Source organism: Cynocephalus volans, chromosome 10, assembly GCF_027409185.1.
Source record: "Cynocephalus volans isolate mCynVol1 chromosome 10, mCynVol1.pri, whole genome shotgun sequence".
NCBI classification, from domain to species: domain Eukaryota; kingdom Metazoa; phylum Chordata; class Mammalia; order Dermoptera; family Cynocephalidae; genus Cynocephalus; species Cynocephalus volans.
Window position 1 is genome coordinate 99,607,420 of NC_084469.1, and position 27,473 is coordinate 99,634,892.

Consider the following 27,473-nt stretch of genomic DNA (forward strand, 5'->3'; position numbering starts at 1 on the left):
TACTAAGTGAAAGAAGCCAATCTGAAAAGGTTACATACTGTATAATTCAAACTATATGACATTCTAGAACCAGCTAAACTATGGAGACAATAAAACGATTAGTCGTTGCCAGGGAGGGGTTGGGGGGAAGGAAAGAGGCATGAGTAGGCGGAGCACAGAGGATTCTCAGGGCAGTGAAACTTCTTTGTATGATCCTATAATGGTGGACGCATGTCATTTGTACATTTGTCCAAATTCATAGACTGTACAACACCAAGAGTGAACCCTAATGTACAATATGGACTCTGGGTGACAATGACATGTCAGTGTAGGTTCATCCTCTGTAACCAATGCACCACTCTGGTGGGGGATGTTGATAATGGGGGAGGCAGTGAGTATTTGGGAAATCTCTGTACCTCCTGCTCAATTTTGCTGTGAACCTAAAGCTGCTCTACAAAATATATACTTAAAACAACAGCAACAACAAAACTCTCCACGGCTCCTGGTTGCTCTCATTATAGAGTCTTCAATGTGGCTATGCTGCTCCCCGCCCCTGCGGTGGTCTGGTCCCCATCTAACCTCTCCAGCCAAGCTCCGTTGCTCCTCCCTGACGTTGACATGGGCTGTCGTTCCCTGGCCCTGAAACCTCACACGTCTAGCTGCCCTTTAGAGCTTCTCTCAAACACCTTCAATCCCCCCCAGCAAAGCCCTAGAGGTGTTGAACTCTGGGGGCACTTTGTTTCCCTGCCTATAAAATGGGGAATAATACTGCCAACCTCACGACTCCACACTGCTAAACTTGACTGGCTTTTTAAAAAATGAAATACTGATGATCTCCCAGATTTTGAGGAGGAGCCAACGCCTGCCAGACCTGCAGACCTTGCCTCCACACCACCCTGCCCATGGTGGCCAAGTGCAGGGACAAAGGCTCTGCCCTAGCCTAGGGACAGCCACACTCTCTTCTGCACACTAGCTGTGTGGCCGTGGGCAACCCCCTCCCCCTCTGGAAGATTCAGATGCCTCATTTGTACAAGAGAGCTAATGATAGCCCCTGCCTCCAAGGGTGGTCGGGAAGGCAATCAATGAGATGTGGCTTCCTAGGGCCAGGCATACGCCCTGGCACAGAGGAGACGGGCACCCAGTGCCAGCAACTATTATTGTACCTTGAGAAGACATCCAGAGACGCAGGAGTCAGCTGGGTAGAAGGAGCAGGAGTGGAAAGGAAGCCAGACAGAAGGCAGACAGATGGCGGAGGTCTGTGGGCAGAAGCTGTAAACCTGATGGAAGAGGCAAAGAGGCTGCCGCTGTCTTCCTTTGCTAGGGCTGCCGTCATGAAATACCACCCACGGGGTGGCTTACACAACTGTAATTTCTTTCTTTGTGGCTGGCTGGTACTGGGATCTGGGATCCAAACCCTTGACCTCAGTGTTATAAGGCTGCCATCTAATCAACTGAGCTAACCAGCCAGCCCATACACAACTGTAATATGTGTCAGGTTTCTGGAGGGTGGAAATCCAAGATCGAGGTGTGGGCAAGGTTGGTTTCTTCTGAGGCCTCACTCCTTGGTGTGTAGACAGCCGTCTTCTCCCTTTGTCCTCACGTGGTTGTCCCTCCATGCATGTCTGTGTCCTAATCTCCTCTTCAAATAAGGACACCAGTCAGAATGGATTAGGACTCATCCTAATGACCTTATTTAACCTAAATTACCTCTTTTTTCTTTTGGCGGCTGCCTGGTACAGGGATTGATCCCTGGACCTTGGTGTTATTGGCACCACGCTGTAACCAAGGGAGCTAACTCACCAGTCCCTCTAAACTGCCTCTTTAAAAGCCTCATCTCCTGGTTGGCCCGTGGCTCACTCAGGAGAATGTGGTGCTGATAACTCCAAGGCCACGGGTTCGGATCCCATATAGGGATGGCCGGTTAGCTCACTGGGTGAGCATGGTGCTGACAACACTAAGCCAAGGGTTAAGATGCCTTACCAGTCATCTTTAAAAAAAAAAAAAACGAAAGGCCTCATCTCCAAATACAGCTACATTCTGAGGTACTGGGAGATAGGACTTCAACATATGAAATTGGGGGGATGCAATTCAGTCCATAACAGCTATCAAGGGGGTTGTTGGGAGAATAAGAGCAGGAAGAGCCAGTAGCAACAGGCTCCTCTTGTTCATGGTGAGCCTGCTGCATGATCCAGTCTCTGAGAGGCCCGAGGGATGGGTCCAGTCTCTCCCCAAGGCCTAGCTGCATGGTTTAGTTGTCCATTTCCCTGGTTTTTGTTCTTTGCAGCCAGAAAGGACCAAATTAAGCCAGTACACAAAACAGCCAGCACACTGCCCAGCCTACTAAGAGCTCAATAAATCATAGCTATTATTGTTATTAAGATCACTTGGTCAGCAACATTCACATCAGAAAAAACAGCATTTAGGTAAAAAAGATGAAGAACCTGATTATATAATAATAAACATTACAATAAAAACCAGAGACACAGCATGATTTCATTTAATTTTTTATTGAAACATATTCAGTTGTACATATCTGTGGGGTACAGTGTTGAACATCAGTACCTGCGTGCAATATGCGATGCTCAAATCAAGATAATTACTATATTCAATATTACACAATGTAATCATTTTTCGTGGCCCTTAACCAATTTCTTGCTAACTCCCCCTTCCCCTCCTCCTTTCCCACCTCTGGTGGCCTCAATTCTTTTCTCTCCTTTTGAAAGTACAACGAATTATTGTGATTGTTGTGTCTTTCTTTCTTTTTTAGTTTACTGGTTTATTTATTTTTAGCTCCCACTTATGAGTGAGGATGTGTGGTATTTCTCTTTCAGACACAGCATTATTAAACCTATATGCTTCACAAAATATAACAACAAAATGGGTGGGGGATTAATGTTAGAAAGAGAAGAAATGGAGAGAAACGTTAATCGCTGTGAGAGAATCTAGCATCACGCTATGGCAAATTGAGTGTATGAAAAAGAAATAATGATATAGAGAATGTGAATGCTGTAATTAATGAAATAAATGATTCAAATAGCAATGTTTGCACCTTACAGATAATAAGTAGGCTTTAAGAAAAATAAACTTACTATTTTGGAAAAGTTAGATTTAAAGTTCCCATATACCTCTCATCCAGTTTTCCCTATTAGTAACATCTTAGAGTAGCATGGTACATTTGTTATGATTAGTGAACCAGTACTGATACATTATAATTAACCAAAGTCCATACTTTTATTCAGATTTCTTCAATTTTTCCCTAATGTCTCATTTTCTGTCCCCAGATCCCACATGACATTTAGTCATCCCATCTCCTTAAGCCCCTGTTGGCTGTGACAGTTCCTCAGACTTTTCTTGTTTTGGATGCTCTTGACAATTTTGAAGAAGATTGGTCAGGTATTTAGTAGAATGTCCCTTAATCTGATTTTGTCTGATGTTTTTCTCATGATTAAACTAGGGTGAGGGGTTTGGAGAGGAAGATCACAGAGGCAAAGGGCCCTTCTCATCACCTCTTATTCAGGGTCAAAGGGACATATCAACATGAGTAATCATGGGTGATATGAGGCTTTATCTTCTTCAAGTTTTCAAGGAACAGTAACAAAAACATGATAACATACTAAGGCCAAGAAGGAAATCTCGAAACACATAAAGATAGAGACTCTCCAGGTCCCAGGTTCTGTTATGGTGCAACTATAACAAAAAAAAGCTGGAGTTATCACCAATTCCCCAGTCTCACCCTCCCCAGGCTGTATCATCAAATCCCTCTAAAACTTAAGAAAAGTGGTGGTGGGGCTCTAAGGTGGCCCCCATAAATCCCACCTCCTGTATTTATGCCCTAGAATGGGCCTCTCCCCCTGACAGTGGGCAGGACCTAGTGACTCCATTTTATCTAATAGCCTATGACAAAGTTGATATGATGTCACTTCCAATATTAGGTTACAAAAGACCATGGACCTCTGTCTAGCCAGCCCTCTCTTGCCCCCTCCCTCACTCATGACATGTTGTACTTTGCCACATGGCCACGTGACAAAGAACAGAGGTGGGACAGCAGCCAGCAGTCAGCAACTGAAGCCCTTCACCCGACAGCCGGCAAAGTGCCAAGTCCTGCCAACGACAATGTGAGTGAGTGATCTTGGTGCAGATACTCCCCCTTGAGCCTTGAAGACCACAGCTCCGCCCAACACCTTGCCTGTAAATTTGTGAGGCTCCTGGATGAGACAGGGGATAAGCTGGATCAAACCCAGATTCCTGACCCACAGGAACTATGAAAGAATATCCATTGTTTTAAGCCATTAAGTTTTAAAAAATAATTTTATTGGGCTGACCTCGCGGCGCACTCCGGAGAGTACGGCGCTGGGAGTGCGGTAGCGCTCCCGCTGCGGGTTCGGATCCTATATAAGGATGGCCAGTGCGCTCACTGGCTGAGCGAGGTGCGGCCGGTCACAAAAAGACAAAAAAAATAATAATAATAATAATGTTATTGCAGTAAAATTGATGTATTTAAAAATCCTACATCTATTTAATGTACACAACTTGGTGAGTTTGGACGTGGGCATACACCCATAAAGCCATCACAATCAAGATGATAGATATCATCTCAAAAATTTTGTGTCCCCCTCTTTTTTCTAGGGGGGAGGGGCAGTACAAACACAACATGAGATCTACCCTCTTAACAAATTTTTAAAGTGCACAATACAATATTAACTACAGACACAATGTTGTACAGCAGATCTCCAGAACATATTCATCTTACATATCTGAAACTTTATACCCGTTGATCAGTAACCTCCCATTCCTCCAGCCCCTGGCAACCACCGTTCTACTCTCTGTTAAACCATTAAGTTTTGGGGTAATCTGTCACATAGCAGTAGATAAATACTGTTACAGAGCACAGTTCCAGCTGCCTGCCCCCTTTCAAAAACAAACCACTCAAAAGTCAAATGTTGGTGATAATGGAAGTCAGCTTTTATTCAGGAATCCCAGTGACCTGAGGAGAGATGTGAGGCTAACCCATCTCTCTGGTAAACCTTAAGGAGAACGGCCAGGCTAAAGCCATCTCCAAGACTCAGATTTACTGAGGGTTTTCTTTTTTTTTCTTTTTTTTAAAAAAAAGATGACTGGTAAGGGGATCTTAACCCTTGTCTTGGTGTTGTCAGCACCATGCTCTCCCAAGTGAGCTAACCAGCCATCCCTATATAGGATCCGAACCCATGGCCTTGGTGTTATCAGCACTGCACTCTCCTGAGTGAGCCATGGGCCAGCCCCTACTGAGGGGTTTTAAAAGAGGGGATTGAGGGAGTGGAATGTGGGAAATGAAAAGCAGGAGGGAAGGGGATGTGAGCTGAAGGGGCTCCGTGCAAGGAGTCAGGTGCAAAGTCTTGCCAAGACTCTATCTGGTTTCTGTTCCCATCTTTGCTGTTGTCTCAGGGTCTGGATAGTACACGCCTCCTGGCAAGTCTGCAGCTTCAGGCTGGAAAATAACTTTACATTCATGCAAATAATGTCATTTTGCCCCATAACCAAGGTTCAAAATATCAAATAACCATGGGAAAAGAGAGAACTCAGAGAAATGCATGCCAAGGAAAAAGAAAACTGTGTTTAAAAATTTGCCTACAGCCCATGCAGTTTTAGGTCCCAACATCGCTTCAGTACTGCTTACTTACTCCAACAATAATACAAAGAGTCTGTGACCATCCTAGCCCCAAATCTCACCCCTCTTGGATGCACGCACTCCCAGGAACAGTCTCTGGATGCTTCTCCAAAGGGTGGCTCCTGGGCTGGCCAGTTAGCGCAGTTGGTTAGAGTGCGGTGTTGTAGCACCAAGGTCAAGGGATTGGATCCCTGCACTGGCCAGCTGCCAAAAAATAAATAAACAAAAAACCAACAAATTTCAAGCTGGCTGGTTAGCTCAGTTGGTTAGAGTGTGGTGCTGACAACATCAAGGTCCAGGGTTTGATCCCTGTACTGGTCAGCTGCCAAAAATAAAATAAATAAATAGATGTTTAATAACATTCTCTAAACCAACTAACCAAGAAGCTCCTGATTTGTAGTGTTTGCCAGTTCCCGATGTGTAAATAATCCCATCATGGCAGATTTCAAGCTACTAATGCATTATCATCATACACAGAATTGGTAAGAGATGTAGCGGCACACAGAGTATTTCTTGCATATGGATACGATATACGTAAATAACCTTAAGAGCACAGATAATAGTAACATATAGCAAAATAATTAGGAAGTGATGAATTTTGAGTATCACCTTTCTTTTAATACAGTCCATTTGATAATATGTTAATACAATTAATTGTTAAATATTGGCTATTTTTAACAACTGGCTTCAACATTCCTGAAAGTTTGCCAACTGGCTCTCATGAGTCAGTTACAAGCTGGCTCCCGCATACCTCGGTAAAAAGAAATTCCATCCACTGACATCTGGCTTCCATCCCCACTATTCAAACGAAATCCTTCTTGCTCATCTCACCAAGGGCCTCCATATTGCAAAGTGAAGAGGACAGTGGGTACAGTTCTGTTCTTGCCTTGCCTGAACTCTGCAGTGTTCCACCCCGCTAACTCTACCTGCTTTCTCCAAAGCCCTCCAAGTTCTCTTTTATCTATTGGACAGTTCTGTTCCGGCTCCTCAAACTTCTGAAAGATAAAATGGAGGCTCCTTCTACCTCTGTTTTATCTTTCAGTCTTTGATTTGCCCATTTGACACAGTCTCCCTGGGCGTCCTTGTCCAACTCCATAGATTCAACTACAACCAAGAATTTCAATTTCTACCCCAGACTTTCTTCTGTGTACCCCAACTGCTAAACTGGTTTGCTCCTCTTGGAGTAAAGACATCTAAACAATGCCAGAGTGGAAGCCCTCATCCCCTACTTTTACTTCCAGGCCAAGCTCCTAAAGAACAGAGAACACAGGTCTGTCCGGCCCTGAAGCCAGTGGGATGCATGTTTGCAGGGCTGAGCTGCCTCCTTTTCAAGGAATACAGTCCCATAAATCCATATCACAGGTTAATAATGCAAAAGGCTTCAACAGGACAAACAGCAACAGACATTATTAACTCCCCCACGGGACCAGACCTCCTCCCCTCTCCAGCCCCAGATTTCATGGCCATGTTAACGTACCGCCACTTGGTGGCGGCAAACTCTAATCGGAAAACAGTATCGGGGTGCAGAAATGACAAAGGCCTGGGCTTCTTCAGGGCAAGGTGTGTCAATGCACAATAAATCAATGGACGACTAGCCCGCACCCAGCCTGGTCTCAGCTCCCCCTGCCTGTTGTGGGCCCAAACCAACAGGCGTCTTTCCAAATTGCTGTGCAAGACTGGGATCCTGCGCTCTAGCTCTCGGAGCAACAAACTTGCGGTCTGCCAGTCACTGTCAATCAATCAATCATTGTCCGGGAGAGCCAGGCTGGTCCGCTGGTCTCTGTCAGTCAGAATCCAACTGAATCCGTCCCTGTGGTCTGTCGATCCACGTGCCTGTCCTTCAGGCTACCGGAACCCTGCGCTCCGTATAGGCGAATCACAGCCGCAGCCGACTGAATCCACAGGCCCCGCCCCTTTTTAGTCTCGCCCAATCACAGATATGAGCCTTACAGGAATGCCCGCCCCGCGAGCCACATCCAGTCACAGGCCTCACTCTTCTAAACCCAGCCCTTTCAGAGGTCAAGCTCTCTAGGAACTCTCCGCCCGCCCCTACCAGGCCCCGCCCCTATCTCAGACACCACGCCCCCTCCGTGGGGAGTTCTGACCAATCAGAGGCCTCGCGCTCTCTCTCTCTCCAAACCCCCGCCCATAGGTCAACTTTTCCCAGACGTGGCGGATGACGCAATCGAGCCGCGCCGGGAGGAGGTCACACGGCATCTTCCGACATGGCGGCGGCGGCGCTGCGGGGTGGCTGGTGCCGCTGTCCGCGGGTGAGCGGACGTGCCGGACTGGCGGGGTGGGTGGGGGTTCCGGGCCTGCGGCCTCCAAGTCCCCTTTCTCCTCATGCCCTTGCCCCTGCGGCCCTTCCCTGGGCTCCGCGGGAGGCTTGGGGTCAGGTCGCTGGGTCAGCCGAGGCCGGAATCAGGGGCACGGAGTGAGGCCTGAGTGCGGGGACCGAGCGCACTGGGCTGGGGGCGGCGGTGCGCGGAGCCTGGCGGGCAACGGGTCATCCCTCGCTTCCTGATCAGACCTCACGTGCACCGGGAGTGAATAAGTGGCCCGGGAGGTTGCGTCCGGTGGAGAAAAAGTAAACAAGGGGAAGGCGAAACGTGACATTCGCAGCTCACCTTTAAGTGCCAGGTCCTCTACCGAGAACGTTTCCTGCGTTGCCTCTCCTGACGTTCAGTGTGGCAGTGCGGGGGGTCGTTCTCGCCCTGGCTGGGAGCTAGGGCTGTCGGGTCCATAGGGCGGAGGGAGTCAAGGCGTGTTCACCGCGCACTCAGAAAAGTACCTCCTATTGCTGCTCCTTGTCCATGTTTCATTAGATTAGGAAACCGGAAACTCAAAGACTGAGCAACCTGCCCGCAGTCCCAGAGCTAGTAGGTGGCCGACCTGGTCCAAAGCCCGTGTCAGTCTGACTCAAGAGCCCAGCTGTTAAGGGGAAGGAAAATATCTCCTGGGAAGCTGAACGTCAGGAAAGAGGAGGTGTCTTTGACTCAGGACTGATTTTTTTTTTTTTTTTTCTGGACTTATTGTCTTTCTGAGTCAGTCAGTGTTTAGAGGGTAAATTTACACGTGTCTGGATTTGGGCACAAGAACATGGGGGACTCAACTTCATGTTTCCTCCTGATATGAGATTTCTCTCCCAGCTTAGACAGTCATCTGCTTCTGTTTCACACAGTACTGAAGCCAGTTGTTCTGGGAGAATGGGTGTTAGCATACAGAGAAGTAAAACAAGTTATTTCACTCCCAAGAGTTAACCTTGAGTAACGATAGGAGATAGTGATACCTGTATAAGTTTGGGTTGTTGCTTAGGGTTCCCAGAACGGGCAGGGAACAGGGAGAGGAAAGACCGAGGAAATGTGGAAATGGCAGAGTGGTTCTCTTGGGTCATCTGACGTCCACGCGCCAGGCTCTGTGCTAGGTGCTGGGGTACAGAGTTGACTGGGAGCTGCACGGAGCTTAAAGTTCATCATTTGGTAGAAGAAGAAAGTGTCTTTCACATGCAGTTAGCTTGGGTTTTTCCCAGAGTGACATCCCTAAATCACTCTGCTTGCGGCCCAGCCCTTGTCCAGGACATTGCAGGTTTATTCCAGGGTTGTCCCTGGGAGCGTAAGTTATCCGTGTTTGTCTCTGAAAGTCCTCGTCTCTAGTCCTTGGAGGCCGGCAGAAGTGGGGTGAGCTGACAAGATAACACTGCTTGCCGCCAGCATCGAGGCTTAGCATGCCCACTTTCAGATTAAGGGATTAAATTATACAGATATATTTAGCTTTCTAAATGCCCCCATAGCTTGGCATTTCCTGGGACCCATTTGTTTTCCCTCAGTTTCAGATGCAGGAGCTAGATCTAGGCCGTGGAGGTACAGACACAGCATTTTCTCTTTCTGTCAGATTCCACTGGCTTCTCAGACTTTGGGAAGATTGTGGAGAGGCTAGTGCATAGCGGGTGTATGATAAAAAGAAGCGAATGAGTCACAGGCAACCCCTGCTTTTTGTGTGCGGCCTGCTTACACCTCAGTCGCCCCTTGTTTGAATGGATTTTTCTCTTTTCTTCTCCAATTAGAGATGCCTCGGTGGTGGAGTCCAGTTTCTTACCAGCCACAACCTACCCCATGGTTCAATTTATCAGATACGCTGGCCAGGTGGAGAGCTGCCACTGGTGAGTGACTCGGGACACTCAGACAAGCATACTTAGGGGAGGTCTGAAAAGTCAGACTTCGTTGGCAGGAGAGATGGTGGGGGCTGTGGGCGTTGCTCATACTGCCAGTGGCAGGCCTTTCATGTCCAGGGCCTTTGGAGTTACATGGCCCAGTGTGCCTGGTCTTCTCAGTTTCCAAAGCAGCTCTCGACCAGCCTCTTGCCCTGTGTTGTTAGTGATTGGGTGCTCTGATCTCAGAGTGGCTCACTGTGTCAGCTCTAATGGCTAGAAAGGACACCTTCCTATTGAGCTGAATCCTGCCTCCTTGTGGCTTCTGCCTGTGGATCCCTCCCCAAGCCTGGCTGTTCCCTCTTCTGAGAGATAGCCCTTTCAGTATTGGAACAGTCACGTGTGCTGGACCTCAGTTTCTCCTGCTCACGTCTCTTCAACCATGCTTCTGTTGGCATCTCACCACCATGGGGAGAGAAGCCCAAAACTGACACCCTTCCCCAAACCTGCATTTTTAGGTAGCCCCACCCGCATCCCTCCCCTCTCTTCCTGCACCCGGAGCCTGGGCTCAGCTGCCTCCTTGCAGGCAGCTCATTAACCTCCCTGATCCTGTCCTGGGGCCATCGCGGGTATGGGACAGGCCCTGTGACTCTTTCTCTTAGTTGTCTAGTTCCACACACCCACAGTTTTCAGCCTCAAAGTGTGTGGTGCTGCTGCAGCAAATTGGCGTAATCCTCAGTGGTCTTACAACCTGGGCTTCTTCCAGAAAAAGGGTGGCATATGAATGGGACCACAGCCTGCTGGCAGGAGGCCTGGCCACCCCCTATCCCTTGTGTGGAGCAGCACCAGCCGGGGTGCAGCTTTCCCTTTTGGCTTGATGGGGCCATGGAGGTGATTGCCCTGGCACTAGGAAAATGACACCTCCCCCCACCGCCAGCCACTGCAGTATACCCAACATGCCCGTGGGAGTGTTGACCACATGGGGCTGACTCCCTAACAATTGTTCTTTGAGCTGTTTCTCTTCTTTTTGAGCTCATTATGCTCAGTTACACATGTGGCAAAACAGAGATTTAAACCTAACTTGGTCAGACCCCGCAGCCCATATCTCTGAGCAGTGTCCAGCATTAGCTCTTGTATCTGGAGCTGAACCTCAGGCTCTCTCCCGACCTCCCTAGGGGCTTCCTCTGAGTGTGTTGGGTTTTCCCAAGGGTGGGAACCCTGCGCTTGGGTTCTCTGTGACTGTCACCTTGTAGGCTGAGAGAGGGAGGTCTGCCAGTCCCCAGACCCTTGGGTGACATGAGTTCCAGTTGGGTACCTGGGAGTGGTTCCAGTTCACCAGGAGGGGCTGGGAGGAGCCCAGAAGCCCGGGGAATAATGCCCTTTGCCAGGTCCTTTGGGATCAGGAGCCACAGGTCTTTTCTGTTCTAGTCCTAGGATAAGGGCATCTTAGGAGGTTGACTTTTGCCTTGGGTTAATGTAAGCGTGTTTGAATCCCCATGAAGACTCTGAGCTGACATTGTTTCTTGTCTTCTATTGGAAAAGGAGCTGGGCATTTTGCTTTGCTTTTAATAGACTATCTTTTAAGAGTAGTTTTGAGCTTACAGAAACATTGAACAAAAAGTACAGACTTTTTGTCTGTATCCTGATACCTCTTCTCCCCTGTCTGGGCACACAGTTTCCCGTTATTAACCTCTTGCTTTGGGAGAAACATTTGTTACAATCAATGAGCCGGTATTGATACATTATTATTATTTGTTTTTAATTTACTGTTTTGGCACCTGGCCAGTGTGGGGATCCAAACCCTTGACCTTGGTGTTACAAGGCTTCTGATACATTACTATTTACTGAAATCCATAGTTTACCTTCAGGTTCATTCTTGATGTTGTATACTCTATGGATTTTGACAAATGTCTAATGTCGTGTGTCCACCGAATGGTATATAGAATAGGTTCACTGCCCCCAAAATTCCTGAACTCTGCCTGTTCATCCCTCCTGAACCCCTGGCAACTTCTGATCCTTTTACTGTCTCCGTAGTTTTGCCTTTTTCAGGATGTCAGAGTTGGAATCATGTAAAGTATGTAGCCTTTCCAGGTTGGCTTCTTTCACTTAACAGTATACATTTAAGGTTCCTGTGTCTTTCCATGGCTTGAGAGCTCATTTCTTTTTGTGGCTGAATAATATCACATCGCCTAGATGCACCGTGGCTTGTCACTTGGTGTCTCTTTAATTTGCCTTTTATTATTATTATTATAATAAAAGAGAGAGGCTGGCCAGTTAGCTTAGTTGGTTAGAGAGTGGTGCTGATAACACCAAGGTCCAGGGTTCCATCCCTGTACCAACCAGCAGCCAAATAATAATAATAATAAATAAAATAAAATAAAATAAAAGACATAGCTGTTCATTGTTAAAAAGATATCAACCAAAATGTGAAAATTAAAAAGAAAATCTTTACAGTCCCTGCGTGGTAACCAGACATGTCAGTGGATGTTCTCACAATCTGTTCTCTAATTTTTCCTTTTACATTCTTTCTAGTCCAAATTATATTCTTCTGGAAACAGAAAAGGCTTTCTGTCTGGCTTGCTAGATAATATCAAGCAAGAATTAGCCAAAAACAAAGAAATGAAAGAAAGCATAAAAAAATTCCGAGACGAGGCCAGGAAGCTGGAAGAGTCGGATGCGCTCCAGGAAGCCAGAAGGAAATACGTGAGTCCCTTTGCTCCTGGCTGACACGCTTGTTTCCAGGGCCAGGAACAACGTGAGGACCTGCGGGGGGGAGACGGCTGGCTTGGGAGAAGGTGCGGTGGCCGCACCACTGAGAGGGAGCCGAGGAGATGGGAGGGTTGCCCAGGCTGGCTGGGAAGGGGATCAAACCCTTGACCTTGGTGTTACAGCACCACGCTCTAACCAGCTGAGCTAACCGGCCAGCCCCGCATCCTTTATTTGTAAGGCCCCTGCCAGGCAGGTGCAGCATGTCCCCATCTTACTGGTTGGTGGCTAAGATGTGGCACTTGTCCCAGATCCCTCGGTTTTTTTTCCCTTGGCACCTGCCATGCCATGGGTATCCTCAGATTACTCACTTGGATGGAGATAGTCATTCCAACCCAGTGGAAGACGGCCCTTCCTTGTCATTAAGGAGAGGGTCGTTTGGGGGTTAGAGCAGGCTGAGTTTGGGGTGGGGTGGCTGGAGTAGGGGACATAAGACCGAGCTGCAGCAGCTGGAAGGTGGGGGTGGGGGGTGGAAAGAGGCCAGGACCACGCTGAGAGCAACATCCACTGAGATGTGGAGCTGATGAGCAGACGGGCAAGATGAGAGAGACTCAGGGCCAGGGCGCCTGCGCTCGGGAGGTGGCTGCCAAGTGGGGCCTGAGTCTGTAGCTTTCTCCCCAAGGCCCCCGCAGCTGCCAAAACCCACCATCCAGGCCATGTGGGCCTCGGGGGTGGTTCTGGGGACAGCTGAGGCGGGCAGGCATGGTGGGGCTCTGGGGAGGAAGGGCTGCTCAGAGTGTGCTTTTTGGGACCGTTGGTTGTATGACAAGTGTCACTGCTGCCATGGCACAAAAAGAAACAGTATTCTCTACCTTAGAAAACCATCGAATCGGAAACTGTGCGGACCAGTGAAGTGATAAAGAAGAAATTCGGGGAGCTAACCGGGACGGTGAAGGAGGTAATGGGAGGACGCCGGCCCAGGGCCACCACAGGCTTTTGGCCCCACTCCCAGGAGGGTGCGGGAACAGGTGGGATGATTGGGCATAGGTGGGAGTGAGGGCAGGGCCCACCTATTGGGTGGGGGCTGGGGACACCCTCTGGGAGGCTTCAGGAGGAAGGAGACAAAGTCAGACTGTGACAGCTGGCCTATTAAGTTAGGAGCATCACACGCTTCTCGCTTGGATGGGAGGATTCAATGAGGAGTTTATTTCTCTGCCTAGAACTAGAAAGGCCCGGGACATGTTCGCCCCCAGGTGAGGGTGGAGGTGGGAGTAAGACCGTCCTCGAGGGTGTGGTGGCCTTTCTTTCAGTTGCCTCTTCTCTGTTCCTTTCTGCTGTCCAGGGCAGGAGAGGGGCAGGGCTGTGTGCAGTTCTGAGCCTGGAGGCTGGCCCTGGGTGGGGCACACCTCCCTGGACTGCCACTCCCTTGGAATCTATGCTGCTGAGTCCCCAGAGGACTCCTGCCGATTTTGGGGAAAGGCCAGTTGACCCTGCATCTGGCTCAGAGCCCCAGGGTCCAGCACCCCAGGAAACGTGTACGCAGCGTTCCTGAGAGTGCACAGCTGCGTCGCAGGGTTCCTGGAGCCACCTGAGTTCAGAAGGCCCCTGTCGGCCCTGGGGAGGACGGTCTGGCCTCAGCTCCAGGGGGACTGATTCCTCCAGGCCCCGAGGGCTGCTGTGCGACCACCTCCTGTGTCTGTCTGCCTGCCTCAGTAGAGTCTTGACGAAGTCAGTAAAAGTGACCTCGGCCGGAAAATCAAGGAAGGCATGGAAGAAGCCGCCAAGACAGCCAAGCAGTCAGCCGAGTCAATGTCCAAGGGAGGGGAGAAGCTGGGCAGGACCGCGGCCTTCAAAGCCCTCTCCCAGGTGAGCCATGGCCCAGTCCAGGGTGCACAGCCTGGGGCGGCTCAGCCGGGCACCCACGCCAGGCCTGCTGTGCCTTCCTGCAGGGAGTGGAGACCGTGAAGAAGGAAATTGACGAGAGTGTCCTGGGGCAGACCGGGCCCTACCGCAGACCCGAGAGACTCAGAAAGAGGACGGAGTTTGCTGGAGAGAAATTCAAGGAAGAGAAAGTGTTTGAGCCTAACGAGTAGGTTCCAGCCCACCCGCCCCCTTCTTAGCACCTACGCTGAGGCCTGTTTTCAGGGGCCCACAAAAGATTCTTGCCCAAGGCCGTTTCTCGTGTTTGCTTTCCACTAGGGGTTCCCGGCTCCCTGGAGGGAATTGGGTGGTGGGCGTGAGAAGGTAGTTGTCAAGAGTTAAGAGATGAGGATGGGGTCATTGCAGGCCCTGGGCTTGGGGTCCTCTGCTGTCCCTGCTCCCGCCCCTCTCTGCTCACGCCAGCCGCCCGCGATCTTCCCCAGGGAGGCCCTGGGGGTCGTGCTGCACAAGGACTCCAAGTGGTACCAGCAATGGAAAGACTTCAAGGAAAACAACGTGGTGTTTAATCGTGAGTGTCGCTGTCTGCGAGGGCTCTCGCCACCCGTGTGCCGGACATTCAGCTGACTGCAGGGCGATGGCAGCTGACACGGACTGGGCACAAGACAGATCCCGTTTTGCAGAGGAGGAGACATGGGTTAGGGCCGGTCACCTCCTCGTGGTCCCTTGATCCTGTGGTTGTAGATTCTGCCATGATCGCTCCTCATAAGAACAGTCAGGACACCAGGAACCCTGATGCTCAGGAGGCCACAGCCAGCTCTGGGCTCGTGGCAGGCATGGGGTTTCCCAGGTGCTGATGAGGAGAGCCGCCCTGCTGCACGCCCTGTCCCTTGTCCCGTGAGGACCACTAGAGGCCTGTGTTTCCTTTGTAGTGGAAGCAACGGCCAGCAGGGGTGGCCACATAATTTACCCAGCCCCTCTAGGGCCACGGCTGAGGGGTCCCTGGAACCTCACCAGGTAGGTCGGCAGGCAGTGGTCCCCGTGCACAGTGAGGAAGCAGGCCCAGAGAGGTCCCCTCTTTGACCCGACCTGCATCCAGGGTCTCACAGGGGCCATAGGGAGCCTCTGAAAGTAGGGGCTTGTGGAAGTAGGGGCGTCTTCCCAAAAGGGGCCCCTCCAGCCCCTGTCCCCATCCCCTGCAGGGTTCTTTGAGATGAAGATGAAGTATGATGAAAGTGACAACGCGCTCATCCGGGCATCCCGGGCCCTGACAGACAAGGTCACTGACTTGCTGGGTGAGTGAGTTGGCCCAGGACAGTCCAGGCCGGCAGCAGGGATGGGTCCCGGGCCTTCCACCCACTCCTGGCTCCGCTGCCCACAGGGGGCCTGTTCTCGAAGACAGAAATGTCGGAGGTGCTCACGGAGATCCTCCGGGTAGACCCGGCCTTCGACAAGGACCGGTTTCTGCAGCAGTGCGAGAACGACATCATCCCCAACGTTCTGGAGGTGGGCGCCGAGCCCCTCCTCCTCCTCCTCCCCGGCTGGCACCCTGGGTCCAAGTCCCCCAGCGGCATTGGCCATGGAGGCTGTTTCCTGAGCAGACACCTTGCTCCCGGGCTCCTGCCTGGCTGCAGCTGTCCTGTGGCCTGTGCCCGTGCCCTGCCCAGGCTTCAGAGACCTGACCACACCCCACACCCCAGCCCGAAGGCATCAGAGGGTCCCAGCGATGGTGGCTCTCTGTTGAGGGTCTTGCCTCCCCACTATGGGGTGCGACTGCTCTAGGGCGTGGTTTCTTTTCCTCCTCACGGTCAGGCAGCAGCTCCCGCCTCCCGGTCATTCCCTGACGCCTCCTGGCGTCCCTCACACTTCCCACCTGAAGCTGTCTCCTCGAGGGTGCCAGGGCCCAGGTGTTTGTCTGCAAGGTGCCAGGAGACTTTTAGGTGTTAGGGAGTAGCAGTGGCCGCCCTGGGCCAGCATGGGGGTCCTGTCTACACTCAGGCTGTCTGAGGGGGCCTGGGCCAGACCCACAGGGGACAGGGTTTTACTTGGGGGCACTGTCTCTGACAGTTCCCAAATCCGTTTTCTTGTCCTCTTGATTATCCATGCCTTTGGTTTGTAAATGAGGAGGGGTGTCTTGCGCAAGGTCATGCCGCAGCCCACCCTCCATGAGGCCCTTCCCTGCTGCGTCTCTGCCTGTCTGTAGCCCCGGCACATGGCAGGAGCCTGGCCATCCTCCACCCGGGTCAAGCCAGACCTTTGTGAAGCCCTGAATGGGACCACAGGAAGCCCCTACAGCCCTGTGCCCTCCTCCTACTTCCTGGGTCCTTCACGGCACTCTGGGCAGGGCTGGGAGAAGGCAGGAGTGGCAAGTCCCCCGAGCAGCAGCCGGAGCACTGGCGGTCACTCCTGGGGTGTCATGTCCTCCAGGTCCCCACCCTGCAAACTGCCCTCTGCAGCACCCCCTGCCCTCCTGCTGTCCCACTGCTACTGGGCGTGGCTGTCCGAAGCTCTGTCCCCAGGGAGGCAGAGGGCATGGGCTCCCAGGGCAGCTCCTCGCCTCCTTGGCTCACGTTCCTGGCAGGGCTGAGAGTGGGCACACAGCCACCTTCCTCTTCCAGCAGGCCCCAGGGGACCCACTGCAGGGCACGGCTGGGGTCTCCTGGCCTTCCCTCTACCAGCACCCGGAAGGCCAGGGCCAGGCACACACATGAGCAGGGCCTGTGCTCCCACACCCAGGGAGGGGGCACCCAGTGTGGCAGCCTGACCCCAGCCTCCCCTCTTCCCTCCCCAGACTCAAGCCCACCCACAGGCTGCGGCTGGGGGTCTTGGAGGAAAGGCCCTCACAGGAGAATGTTCTCCAGAGTCCTCCTGCTGCCTCAAAAGCTCACCCTCATTATCAGGCTCATTTTTGTTCTCTTTTAGGCCATGATTTCTGGGGAGCTCGACATTCTCAAAGACTGGTGCTATGAAGCTGTGAGTATTTGAGTATTTTCTCTCTCTCTCTCTCTTTTTTTTTTTGGAGTCCTAAAAAAGTCGCGGTATGGAAGAGGGACCTGCTTGGATGGTTTGGTTAGGGAAGGGTGTGACAGGACCCGTGCTTCTGGTCAGAGAGGGGTCCTCGTGTCTGACCCAGATCCCATCCGCTCCTCAGCCTGTGGCATGTTTGCACCCACAGGCTGGGCACTGCGTCACCTGCCAGTCCTCGGCTTCCGAACTGTAAACTCCTCAGTCAGGGATCACCCCTCCCTTTGTGCCTAAAGGGTGGCCTGGAGCATTCTTCCTGCCAGGATAGCCCCAAACTGCCAATTTGCTGAGCATTTTTCCTCCCATCTTATAATCCCAGAGATGTGATTGGAGCCATTGAGTAAGATGAGATTTTTAGGGTGGCCTGTTGCTCATGTCTAAGTGCCCCGTTTCAGGTGGCCATGACTGATGGAAAGGTGGCCTTGGATACGGGCTGGGGCCCAGGGATTGGGGGGGGTGCACACGTGATTGTGGGTGCCGGGGAGCGAGACCCGGCTCACCCCCCTTCCCAGGGCCTACCTCACAGGGGTCGTGAGGGTAAAACATGGACACAGAAGTGGCTCCGGGACACTCACAGTGCTCGACAGATCCATTAGCTGTTCTCATTTCAAGATCCCGAAACACACATCAAAACAAAACGGCAATAAGCTTCCCGCGCGGGGAGGAGCAGAGTCCTCACGAGGCCTTGGCTGTTTCCCGGAGTCCAGGCTCGGTCCTGGGGCCACCTTGTGCACTGGGGTGTGTGCAGACAGGTCCGATGTTCCTGGGAGCACACACTGTCTGCCCCATTCCTGGCAGCCTCCCTGTCCCCACGGGGCTCCAGGCTCCCGTCTCGGGCCACCTGACGTCACCCTGCCCACCGCCTGCCCTACATCTTCATATATTTTTGTATTTTGTCCAGCTTATCAGTATTAAGCAATTCAGTCCTTTCTGGCTAATTCCATTCTGCACCCAGCTCACAAACAACTTGGAAGAAGCAGAGGAGATGTCAGATTTTCTTTTTAAGTACTCCTCTGAACGGTGACTAATCCGGCAGGCATTTTGAGAGGTTTTCTTGTTTTTTGTTTTTGTTTTTGTTTTTTGTAACTCTGGGACCTTTAAACCATGGCTGATTATCTTTGCCAAAGAGTTGCTGGTGCCCCTGGAAACACAGCTGAAGTTCCAGCCATTTCCACCAAGGTGTTTTTTAAATGTCATCTGGAAGAAACCCAGCAAGTTGGGTTGGCACCGTTATTTTTTCCTCTGAGCGAATCAGTCATTTCCATAAAAAGCAGATGCTACTGAACCTTTTCCATCATAGCTGCCTGCCAAGCAAGCCCAGAGAACCCTCAAGTGAAGGTGTCACTGGCCACATGTGTCTTGAGGGCTGTACCCTATGCCTGGGTGGGGTGGATCAGTGAGACTGGGCAGCCCCGGGCAGTTAAGTTTCAGAGTAGCCGCAGGGTTAGGAAAAATCCTAGAAAAGGTGTTTGGTTCTAGGCCAAGATTCAGAGTGGGGTGACCACGGGAATGTTAAAGACCAGCCAGAGAGCCTCTGACTTACCCCTGAAAGTATATTTATTTTATTTTCCTGTGGATGGCCAGTATGGGGATCCGAACCGTTGACATTTGGGAGTTTATCTGAGATCGTGTTCCAGGAGAACTGCCCCTTCGCTGATTAGTGCTGTTTTCATGGGGTAGTCTTGACACAGTGTTCCCATAATGAGGGAAGCATGTGATTCAGACCAGCAAGCAGGTGGCACCCGCCTTTCACTTGGACCTGAGCTCCTGGTGGCAGGACCCCCAAGCGCCAGGCTGTGCGGGCCTTGGCTCCATGGGGTGCGGCCTTCCCTCGGTGGCTGTCCACACAGGCGTGTTGGCCTCTCGTTGCAGACCTATAGCCAGCTGGCCCACCCGATCCAGCAGGCCAAGGCTGTGGGCCTCCAGTTCCACTCCCGCATCCTCGACATTGACAACGTTGACGTAAGTGCCTCTGGCCAGAGGCCGGGTGGACCCCACAGGGTGGGCAGTTTGGCCCAGGTGAGGCCCAGGAGATGGCCTCACCAGGGGTGGGGGACATTGTGCTGATCACATTTGCCTGTCAGTAGGGAGGAGTGAGCTCCTGGCTCTGGAGTTCCAGCTCAGGCAGGCACTTAGATTAAACAACCTGAAGGAGGGTCCCTTCCTGCACAAAGCTTCCATAGTCCTGTGGAGGGAATGTTCTTAGGCAAGTGGTGGGCACTGCCCTGATCTCAGATTCCTGTGGGTCCTCGTAGACCCTTTGCTGGGAAAGGAAAGGGTTTGGTCACACCGGTGTGGGCTCTGGATGGGTGGCCATGCCACTGTCCCCCAGGTTTCTTCTCCATGGGGAGCTGCAGGGTATGCCAGATGTGGCTCCCTCTCTCCTCCACCTGCACTGACTCCCAGCAGGCTCAGACTCAGTCTCACAATTCAGGGCTTGAACTTGTCTGTGGGTGGGAGGGTCTCATGTGACATCCCCCTCCGGAAGTGGGCTGGCAGTGGGCCTGGGCCTGGCCTGAGGTGAAGAGCCCAAGGCCCGAGAGCTGCAGTCAGAAGGAAGCAGACAGTGCTGAACAGGGCCCAGGGGAGGGGATAAGGCGCCCGGGCCTCCTCGCAGCAGGGTCCCTGGCACAGGGGTTCCCTCCTCTAGGAGAGCAGCAGGGAGGGGGGACTGGCCGTTGTCTGAGGCCCCCGACCCTTTGGGTTTCTCCGCAGCTGGCCATGGGTAAGATGATGGAGCAGGGGCCGGTGCTGATCGTCACCTTCCAGGCCCAGCTGGTGATGGTGGTCAAGAACCCCAAAGGCGAGGTGGTTGAGGGTGATCCGGTGAGTGAAGGGACGGGGCTGGGGCCTGTGGCCATCTGGCACCAAGGCCAGAGAAGCAACAGACCTGTGTGGTTTTACCAAGCCCGAGCAGCCTGAGTGGGAGGCCCTGTCCCAGCCTCTGTCCCAAGCCCTGGGGAGTGAGGGGCATTCCTGGTGGCGCCTGTCTCTTAGCGGCCCCTGACCTCCGGTCTTTGCAGGACAAGGTGCTGCGCATGCTGTACGTGTGGGCGCTCTGCCGAGACCAGGATGAGCTCAACCCCTACGCGGCCTGGCGGCTCCTGGACATCTCCGCCTCCAGTACAGAGCAGATCCTTTGAGTGTAGCAGCTGCGACAGGAGCTCCAGGGCTGAATCACGCGGTGGACGCGCAGGGGCAGCACCTGCAGCAACTCTAGACCTCTGGGGACAAGACTGTTTGCCCTGCCCCGAGCTCTGCCAGGGCAGCTGCATAACCAGCTGGACAGGGAAGGGCTGGCTGCTGAGGGTCCCTGGCGGCTGGAGACGCTCCCAGTGCTGGCCCTTGCACCATCCCTTTGCCACTTGGGCTGCTGGTGGGCTAGTGGCTGGTCAGGGACACACAGGCCACACAGTGCCAAGAGGCCCTCGGGCTCAGGGTCTCCCCCCAGGGGCAGGGTAGTGGGGCCTGGGCCTTGCTGCTCAGAGAGGCCCTGGCTATGCCAAGCCAGGCCATTTTAGGTCTTTTTTATTTTAACAGTGCTCTTATTTCCTGTATGTAAGCCTGAGATTTGAAAATAATAAAACACCAAAGTGCAGAAGAGCAGCTTGATGGTCCAAGGTGTCTGTCTCTTGAGTGGGGGACGGGGGTGGGAGTGGGCCAGCGGTCATGGAGAGGTGGTCAAGGTCAAGAAGGAACGGCAAGCACTCCCAGAGGGCTCAGGACCCCGCCCTCGGGGGTTGGAGAGACCAGTGACAAAAATTCCTCCAGTGACCTGCCTGGGATCTCTGAGGGTTGGGGTCCCCAGGGCCGGGGGAGCTCGGGCGCCCATGAATGATGGTTGGGGACATTGGAACCCCCCCAACAGGAAGTCTGGGTGAGGTCTGTCGTGGAGGAGAATGGGGTGCAGGGGCTGAGGTCAGGCTGGGGATGTCCAAGGTGCTTGTGCGGGTGGAAGTGGCAGCTGCCCACGCCCCTGGGGTTCTCGGCGCTCGCGGGGCTCCGGGGACAGGGGCTCTGTCCTCCCGCAGGCGGGGCGGGGTCGCGGGCCCGCGCGCCACTCCCCGCGCAGCCTCCGCCCCCCGGCCCCACCCCCGCGTCGGCTCCGCCCCCGTCGCCATGGGAACAGCCGCGGCGGCCCTGCTCGCGCGCCGCTCGCCCGCCTCGTCTCCGCCGCTCCAGGGGCGGGTGGGGTGGGCTGAGCCGGGGCCGCCGTCGCCGCCACCGCCGGGGAGAGGCCGAGCGCAGAGCCGGCGCGGCGCCGGGAGAGAGCGCGGCCGCCGGGCGGTGCGTCCCCGTCCGGGTCGAGGCCAGGGTGAGGGGCGCGCCGGGGCGGGGGCGGGGGCGGTGGGGGAGGAGGTTCCCGAGAACAAAGGGAGCGGGGCGGGGGCCGGAGGACTCGTCCCCGTCGCGCCGCCGGGACCGCGAGCCGCGCGCTCCACCTGTTGTGCGCGGGCCGGGCCGGTCGGGGCTTCCTGTCACCGCACTCGGCGCCCCCACCTGCGCGCACGGCCGGAGTTGGGTCCCCGCATGGTGGTGGCGGCGAGCCCGAGGGCCGGGCATGGGTGGAGCCCGGGGACCGAGGCGCACGCGGGGGATGGGGCCGGGCACGGTAAGGGGGTGGGTGGTGGGAGGAGGTGACGCGGGGGCGCGGGAGGGCGCAGCCTCATCCCTGAGCCCCGGGCGGGTCCCCTCCTCCGCAGGGCGCGCGGCGATGTGAGCCATGAGCGCGACGTGGACGCTGTCGCCGGAGCCGCTGCCGCCATCGACGGGGCCCCCGGTGGGCGCGGGCCTGGATGCGGAGCAGCGCACGGTGTTCGCCTTCGTGCTCTGCCTGCTCGTGGTGCTGGTGCTGCTGATGGTGCGCTGCGTGCGCATCCTGCTCGACCCCTACAGCCGCATGCCCGCCTCGTCCTGGACCGACCACAAGGAGGCGCTCGAGCGCGGGCAGTTCGACTACGCCTTGGTGTGAGGGGCGCGGCGCCCCCCCCGCCCCCCGGGCCGACCCCCCGCGGGGTCTCCCAGGGTCGGCCCGACCTGGGCGCCGCCAGGCCTGGACTGCGTTCAGGATCCCGCACCAGAGTCCCCAGCGTGGGGCGGGGGAAGGGCATTAGGAGAAGTCCAGCCCTCACCCCTAGACCCTTCCCATCTCCCCTCCTGGCCAGGCCAGAGCCCACCTCGTGCCTTTACCTCGTGTCCCTTCCTCTCTCCGCAACTCACCCGCCCGGCTGGACCCCAGACTCTGAATCCCGGGTGGGAGGAGGACCCCCCGCACCGCCCCCTCCCCAGCGTGTAGGTGGCTCTGCTATTGTCCTGCCGCTGGGCATGAGTGTCATGTCCGTTCCTGTGGGTGGAGACCCCCCTTGTCTTCCCCTCCCTCCCCGGCCATCCTCAACCCCACCTTGAGTGTTGAGCCTGTCCTTGGGCACCAGCCCTGCGTGGACGCTGCATACCAATATGCCCTGCACAGCCTGTCCCCGAGACGGAGCCCGAAGACCTACCATGGCTGCTGTGTCCAGGATGCCTGGCGCCTTCCGTGGGGGGAGAGCGCGCACGGGCTCATCCTCGGTCCCAGCCCAGGCCCCAGAACAGGTCAGCGCGCCCCTCCCTCGGAGCCCACCTCCGCCCCTCACCGGCCTCTGTGCCGCCTCCCCCTGATCCCCTGCTATCCCCCCAGGCCCCCCCATGCCTTTTCACTCTTCCCTGCCTCTGAGCCGATGATGATAATAAAAGCTATTATTGAGCGCTTCCTGCATGCCAAGCAGCGTGCTGAGTTTGGGCTTCCTGTTTCTAGCAGGCCCCGTTAGCATCCCCATTCTACAGGCAGGGAACCGAGGTCCAGGCAGCTGCAGAGACTTGCCCATAGCTATGTGGCTAAAGTCCAGCCGGCTGGAAGAGAAGCCCAGGTGTGGCTCTGCGTGCTCCTAAAGGCTGCTCAGGGACACCCAGATCCACAGGCACTTTTCAGCTTTGTGCGGGCGGACGTGTAAGCGTCTTGATCCCTCCAGCCCAAGGCACAGTGGAGACACCCTCCTCCGCCTTTTACACACTTCTTTCCCTTGACCTGGAGAGGTGCTGGGGCCTTGGGTTGGACTCAGCCCCATGGGGAGCTGGGATAGGGCGCTGGAGGTTGCCAACCGCACCTGGCGCCCCAAACCTCCAGAGCCTTGTCCCTCCTGCCCACCAGACCCGTGTGCGCCTTGGAACCGTGGGTCTGGCACTGTGGAGCCGTGACCACGAGCTGGCTCTGTTCCACGGCAGCCTGCCTGGGAGATGTGTTGTGCACCCCGGGGGAGCCGTGTGCAATGTGCGTGGGGAGAAACGAGCATTTCTATAAAAGGCAGGCGGCGTGAAGGCACAGGCGCCGCGAGCAGAAAACTCACCAACTCCCAGACGACTAGTGAGGCGTGGGGGAGGGCCGCACTGTGGGAGGACAACCGCTTCCCCAAGAGGAACCCTGGTTCCGCCAGACCTGCCCCTGAACCCCACCCACAGGTCAGGTGAAGCTGATGGGGGGGGGGGTCCCCTGCAGTGAAGCCCAGCGGCACCGCCAAGAATACAGGGTCTTGGGGATCGGCCAGAACTCCGGCCTGCCCCTTCCACCCGGAGCTGCCCCTCTGCCTAAGGCCCCTCCAGGACTCCCTGCCTCCTCCCCTTACTTCTAGAGATCATTGAGGCCCCAAAGCCACTTCGAGGGACATACTGCCCTCGCTCAGCCTGCTGCCACTTGGGGCAGCCACTCCAACCCTTGGCCCCCCCAGCCTGGGGCCTTGTTCCTGCCACTGGCCACCCTCTCTCTCCTGGCTTCTCTCCCCTCCACCTATATGATGTGACATCACCCTGTTATAAAAACCTATCCCTGACACCTGCCTGGTTGTCATCTTCCCATCCATGCTTGTCAAAGAGCCACCTCCACACAGTCACCAAGGGGCTCCTCACAGCCAAACTGAGGTAGCTGCAGGTGTCATTGAACCAGACGTGGCAGTAGCAGCCTTGCCAGGGACTGTGCCCTCCTCCCTTGCACGCCCACCCCCCAGCTCCCATTATCCCTAGTTCTGACCCTTCAGGCCCCCACTTCTACCTTGAAGTCACAGGCAAAAGAGAGCAAGGCAGGTTGGCCAGAACTTTATTGGAGGTCACAGGACACCCCTGGAGAGGGTGGAGGAGCCAGCGTAGGGACTGTTGGACTGTAGACAGCTGAACAGGGCTGGGGATATGGGGCCCTGAGGGACATAAACAGGGGGAGGAGCACAAAGAATAGAAACCTAGCAAAGGAGGACATGTGAGAGGGGATTCGTGGCGTGGGGTGCCAGCTATGCCCCCTGGCAAAGAACAAGGTGCAGCTGGGCTTGGGGAAAGGTGGGGCCGGTCCTGTCCCTCTGTCCGCCTGTCCAGGTCAGGCTGCTTGTGGGCGGGATCCTGCATCCCCCGTTCCCCAAGAACCCAGCCACCTGGCTGGCCCCATCAAACTGTACAATTGCAGTTCCATTTCTGAGACTCCCAATGTATCAGTCATTTAAAGCCCACCACCCCGTGCTGAGCTCCATGTTTGGGACCTTCCACCATCCACCATGTTGGGGTCCTCACGACAAGCAGTGCCAGCCAGGCAGGACTGAGGGCCAGATCAGGATGTCTGGTGTGTCTGCCTCACCTTGCAGGGGTGGCCGCCCGGCCCAGAAGCTCCAGAGGAACCAGGAACGGGTTTAGAGGGCAGATCCCAGCTTCTTGCCAGGTCGATCTCAGTTCGCTGGGCCCGACACTCTCAGGGGATTGTAGGGTGGCCTGGCCGGGCTCCTCTGGCCCCCTGGATTCAATGGTGCCATCATCAGGCCCAGGCCCGGTCTCATCTGCTGGGCTGGGTTGCGGGGCTGTGAGACGCCGGTAAGTTTCCGACATATGCTCAACCAGGGCTGTGCAGGGCAGGCGGGGCAGCTCCTCCGGAAGCGATGTGAGCAGGTCAAGAACCACAGCTGACTCTGGTGATGGATGGAGAGAACAGGGGTGAGGGGGGGGCGGGGGCGGCTGCCTGGGAACCCTGCCCCCCCCCGAACCCCTCCCCCTCCTCGCACCAGCTGCAGAGAGCTCGGGGCCATGGCCACTGCGGGAGGAGGAGGACAGGTACTTGTAGATCTTCTCAAAGTCCACGGTGAAGTCTTCCTCATCAGACGGGCCAGTCAGGGACTCAGAAGGTACCTCAGGGGCGGGGCCAGAGGCCTCAGGGGCGGAGCCAGGGCCAGGAGCCTCAGGGGCAGGGTCCTCCTGCCCTCCTGGAGCGCTGAGCAGCAGCGGCCTTCCACGTGCCTGGGTGGGCTTGGGGGGCTTGGAATGCAGGAGGCTGACGGGTTCCGTGGCTGCGATGGTGAGCACCTGGCAGACAGAACGGAAGGTCCTCCCACCTTCCACTCCCCTGCTATGCACAGGCTGAGCCCTGCACCTCTACCAGCTCACCAAATCCTCCCTGCCACACCGAGGAAGGCAGCACAGACAGGAGATGGACTCAGGGATGAAGACACTGAGTCTCGAAGTGTCCAGTGACTGGCTGGGGTCACAGAGATGACAAGAGGATGACCCAGGACCCAGGTCCACCTTATTTGGACTGATAGTACTCTCTGCCTGGAAACACCCTGGACCTGCCTGAAGGGTGGCTGTACCTGCGAGAAAGCTGCTGTCAGTGCTTCCTCCAGTGGACCTGTAATCTTCTCAGCCAGATCTGTCCATACCTGGGTGGATCCCGAAGGTCCATGGTCAGCCCAGGGATCAGCCTGCAGGGGTTCCCCAAGCCCTGCCCTTCCTGGGTATCCCCTGCCCAGGTTATCACCAGCCCCAACTCCCACCCTACCTCCAGGGACCGGCCCTGGGAAGCCTTGCCCTGACCCCCTGCCTCACCTCTATGGGGGCTGGGGTCTGTGCCTCCCGGCGCCTTGGACCCTGTAGGCCACCTGGATACACCCTCTGAATGGCCTCCCGTGCAACGCGGCCCTTGAGCTGCTGCAGGAAGTCCCGGACCTGGGGAAGAAAGAGGAGGTGGCCGAATGGGCCTTGTACAAGCTCCGGGCTGCAGGAGAGAAGCCAAAGCCCACTGCCTTGCCTGCTTCAGGGCCGCCCACTGCCTTGTGACCTCCCGCTAGCCCAGTGTTAAGGATGCCGGTGACTGCCGGGCCTCCGGCCGAGGCCCCCGCGTGCGACCGGCTACCTACTGAAGAAGGCAGGCCCAGGCCAGGTCTGGCTCCTCCCTGCAGCCGCCGCACACTTCTACACACCACTCGGGCCCATTTTCCGACACTACTTAAACCTCACTGGCGCCCCGTCCAACCGCGCCCCTCGCTCAGTCCGCGTCCCACACGGAGTCTTACTCCAAGCTCGCTCCGCCCCTCAGTCTTGCTCGTATCCGCCCACGCCCCGCCCCCAGGCTCACCCACTCCCCCCGCCCGCAGCGGCACGCACGCCCCGCCCCCAGAATCTCCCCGCCCCTCCGCCTCACTTACGCCCCGCCCACGCCCTGCCTCAGGCTTGCTCCAAGCTCGCTCCACCCGTCTCGCTCTAGCCCCGTCCATGCCCCACCCCTAAGACCCGCCCCGCCCACCAGGCTCACTCATGCCCCGCCCCTAAGACGCACGTTCCACCCCAACCACGCTAACATTCCTGGTCACGCCTCTCCCACTGCGGCCCCGCCTCTAACCTTTACCCTTGCCCCGCCCACTCTCGGCTCCGCCCCCAGCCTCGCTTCTGTCTTGGACCCGCCCCGTACCTCATCCTCGCTCCGACCCGGCAGCTCCCGAGCCAATTCGGCGGCTTCGGGCTCCGGCTGGCCCTGCCGTGCCTGCAGTAGTCGCAGCAGCTGCCTCTTCTCGCGGGCGCTCCAAGCCGCGGGGCCGGTCGCTTCGCCCAGATAGCGCGCCGGGGCCGCTCGCCGCCGCTGCGGCGGCTTCATGCCGGTTAGAGAAGCGTCGGCGCGCAAGTGAGGCTTCCCCCGGTGGGCGGGGCTACGGGGGCCGCCGAGGCCAGAAAGCGCCACGCAGAGGCGGATGCCGGTGGGGGCGTGGCCCCGCGTTTGCAGGCCGAAGGGAGCCGCCTCTGTGGCAATGAGAGACT

The 27,473-nt window shown here is 55.6% G+C and overlaps 3 protein-coding genes across 3 annotated transcripts; 2 read left to right on the forward strand and 1 right to left on the reverse strand.

The window, feature by feature from the left end:
* Positions 1–7,828: 7,828 nt before the first annotated feature.
* On the forward strand, positions 7,829–20,984 carry TIMM44 (translocase of inner mitochondrial membrane 44). Its single transcript, XM_063111583.1, has 13 exons — positions 7,829–7,896; positions 9,690–9,785; positions 12,306–12,476; positions 13,357–13,437; positions 14,196–14,345; positions 14,429–14,568; positions 14,843–14,928; positions 15,560–15,652; positions 15,739–15,863; positions 17,280–17,330; positions 19,254–19,343; positions 20,097–20,207; positions 20,405–20,984. Exons 1-13 carry the CDS (start codon positions 7,852–7,854, stop codon positions 20,522–20,524), a joined length of 1,359 nt encoding a protein of 452 aa, XP_062967653.1. The 5' UTR covers positions 7,829–7,851; the 3' UTR covers positions 20,525–20,984.
* Positions 20,985–22,104: 1,120 nt separating this feature from the next.
* Positions 22,105–22,353, forward strand: CTXN1 (cortexin 1). The gene has a single exon (XM_063108883.1). It carries the CDS (start codon positions 22,105–22,107, stop codon positions 22,351–22,353), a length of 249 nt encoding a protein of 82 aa, XP_062964953.1.
* Positions 22,354–24,504: 2,151 nt separating this feature from the next.
* Positions 24,505–27,346, reverse strand: SNAPC2 (small nuclear RNA activating complex polypeptide 2). The gene is made up of 5 exons (XM_063112272.1): positions 27,130–27,346; positions 26,268–26,387; positions 26,033–26,101; positions 25,451–25,748; positions 24,505–25,357 (listed from the first exon to the last, which is right to left on the reverse strand). The coding sequence occupies exons 1-5, from the start codon at positions 27,310–27,312 to the stop codon at positions 25,029–25,031; spliced, it is 999 nt and encodes a 332-aa protein (XP_062968342.1). The 5' UTR covers positions 27,313–27,346; the 3' UTR covers positions 24,505–25,028.
* Between the last annotated feature and the right edge of the window lie 127 nt (positions 27,347–27,473).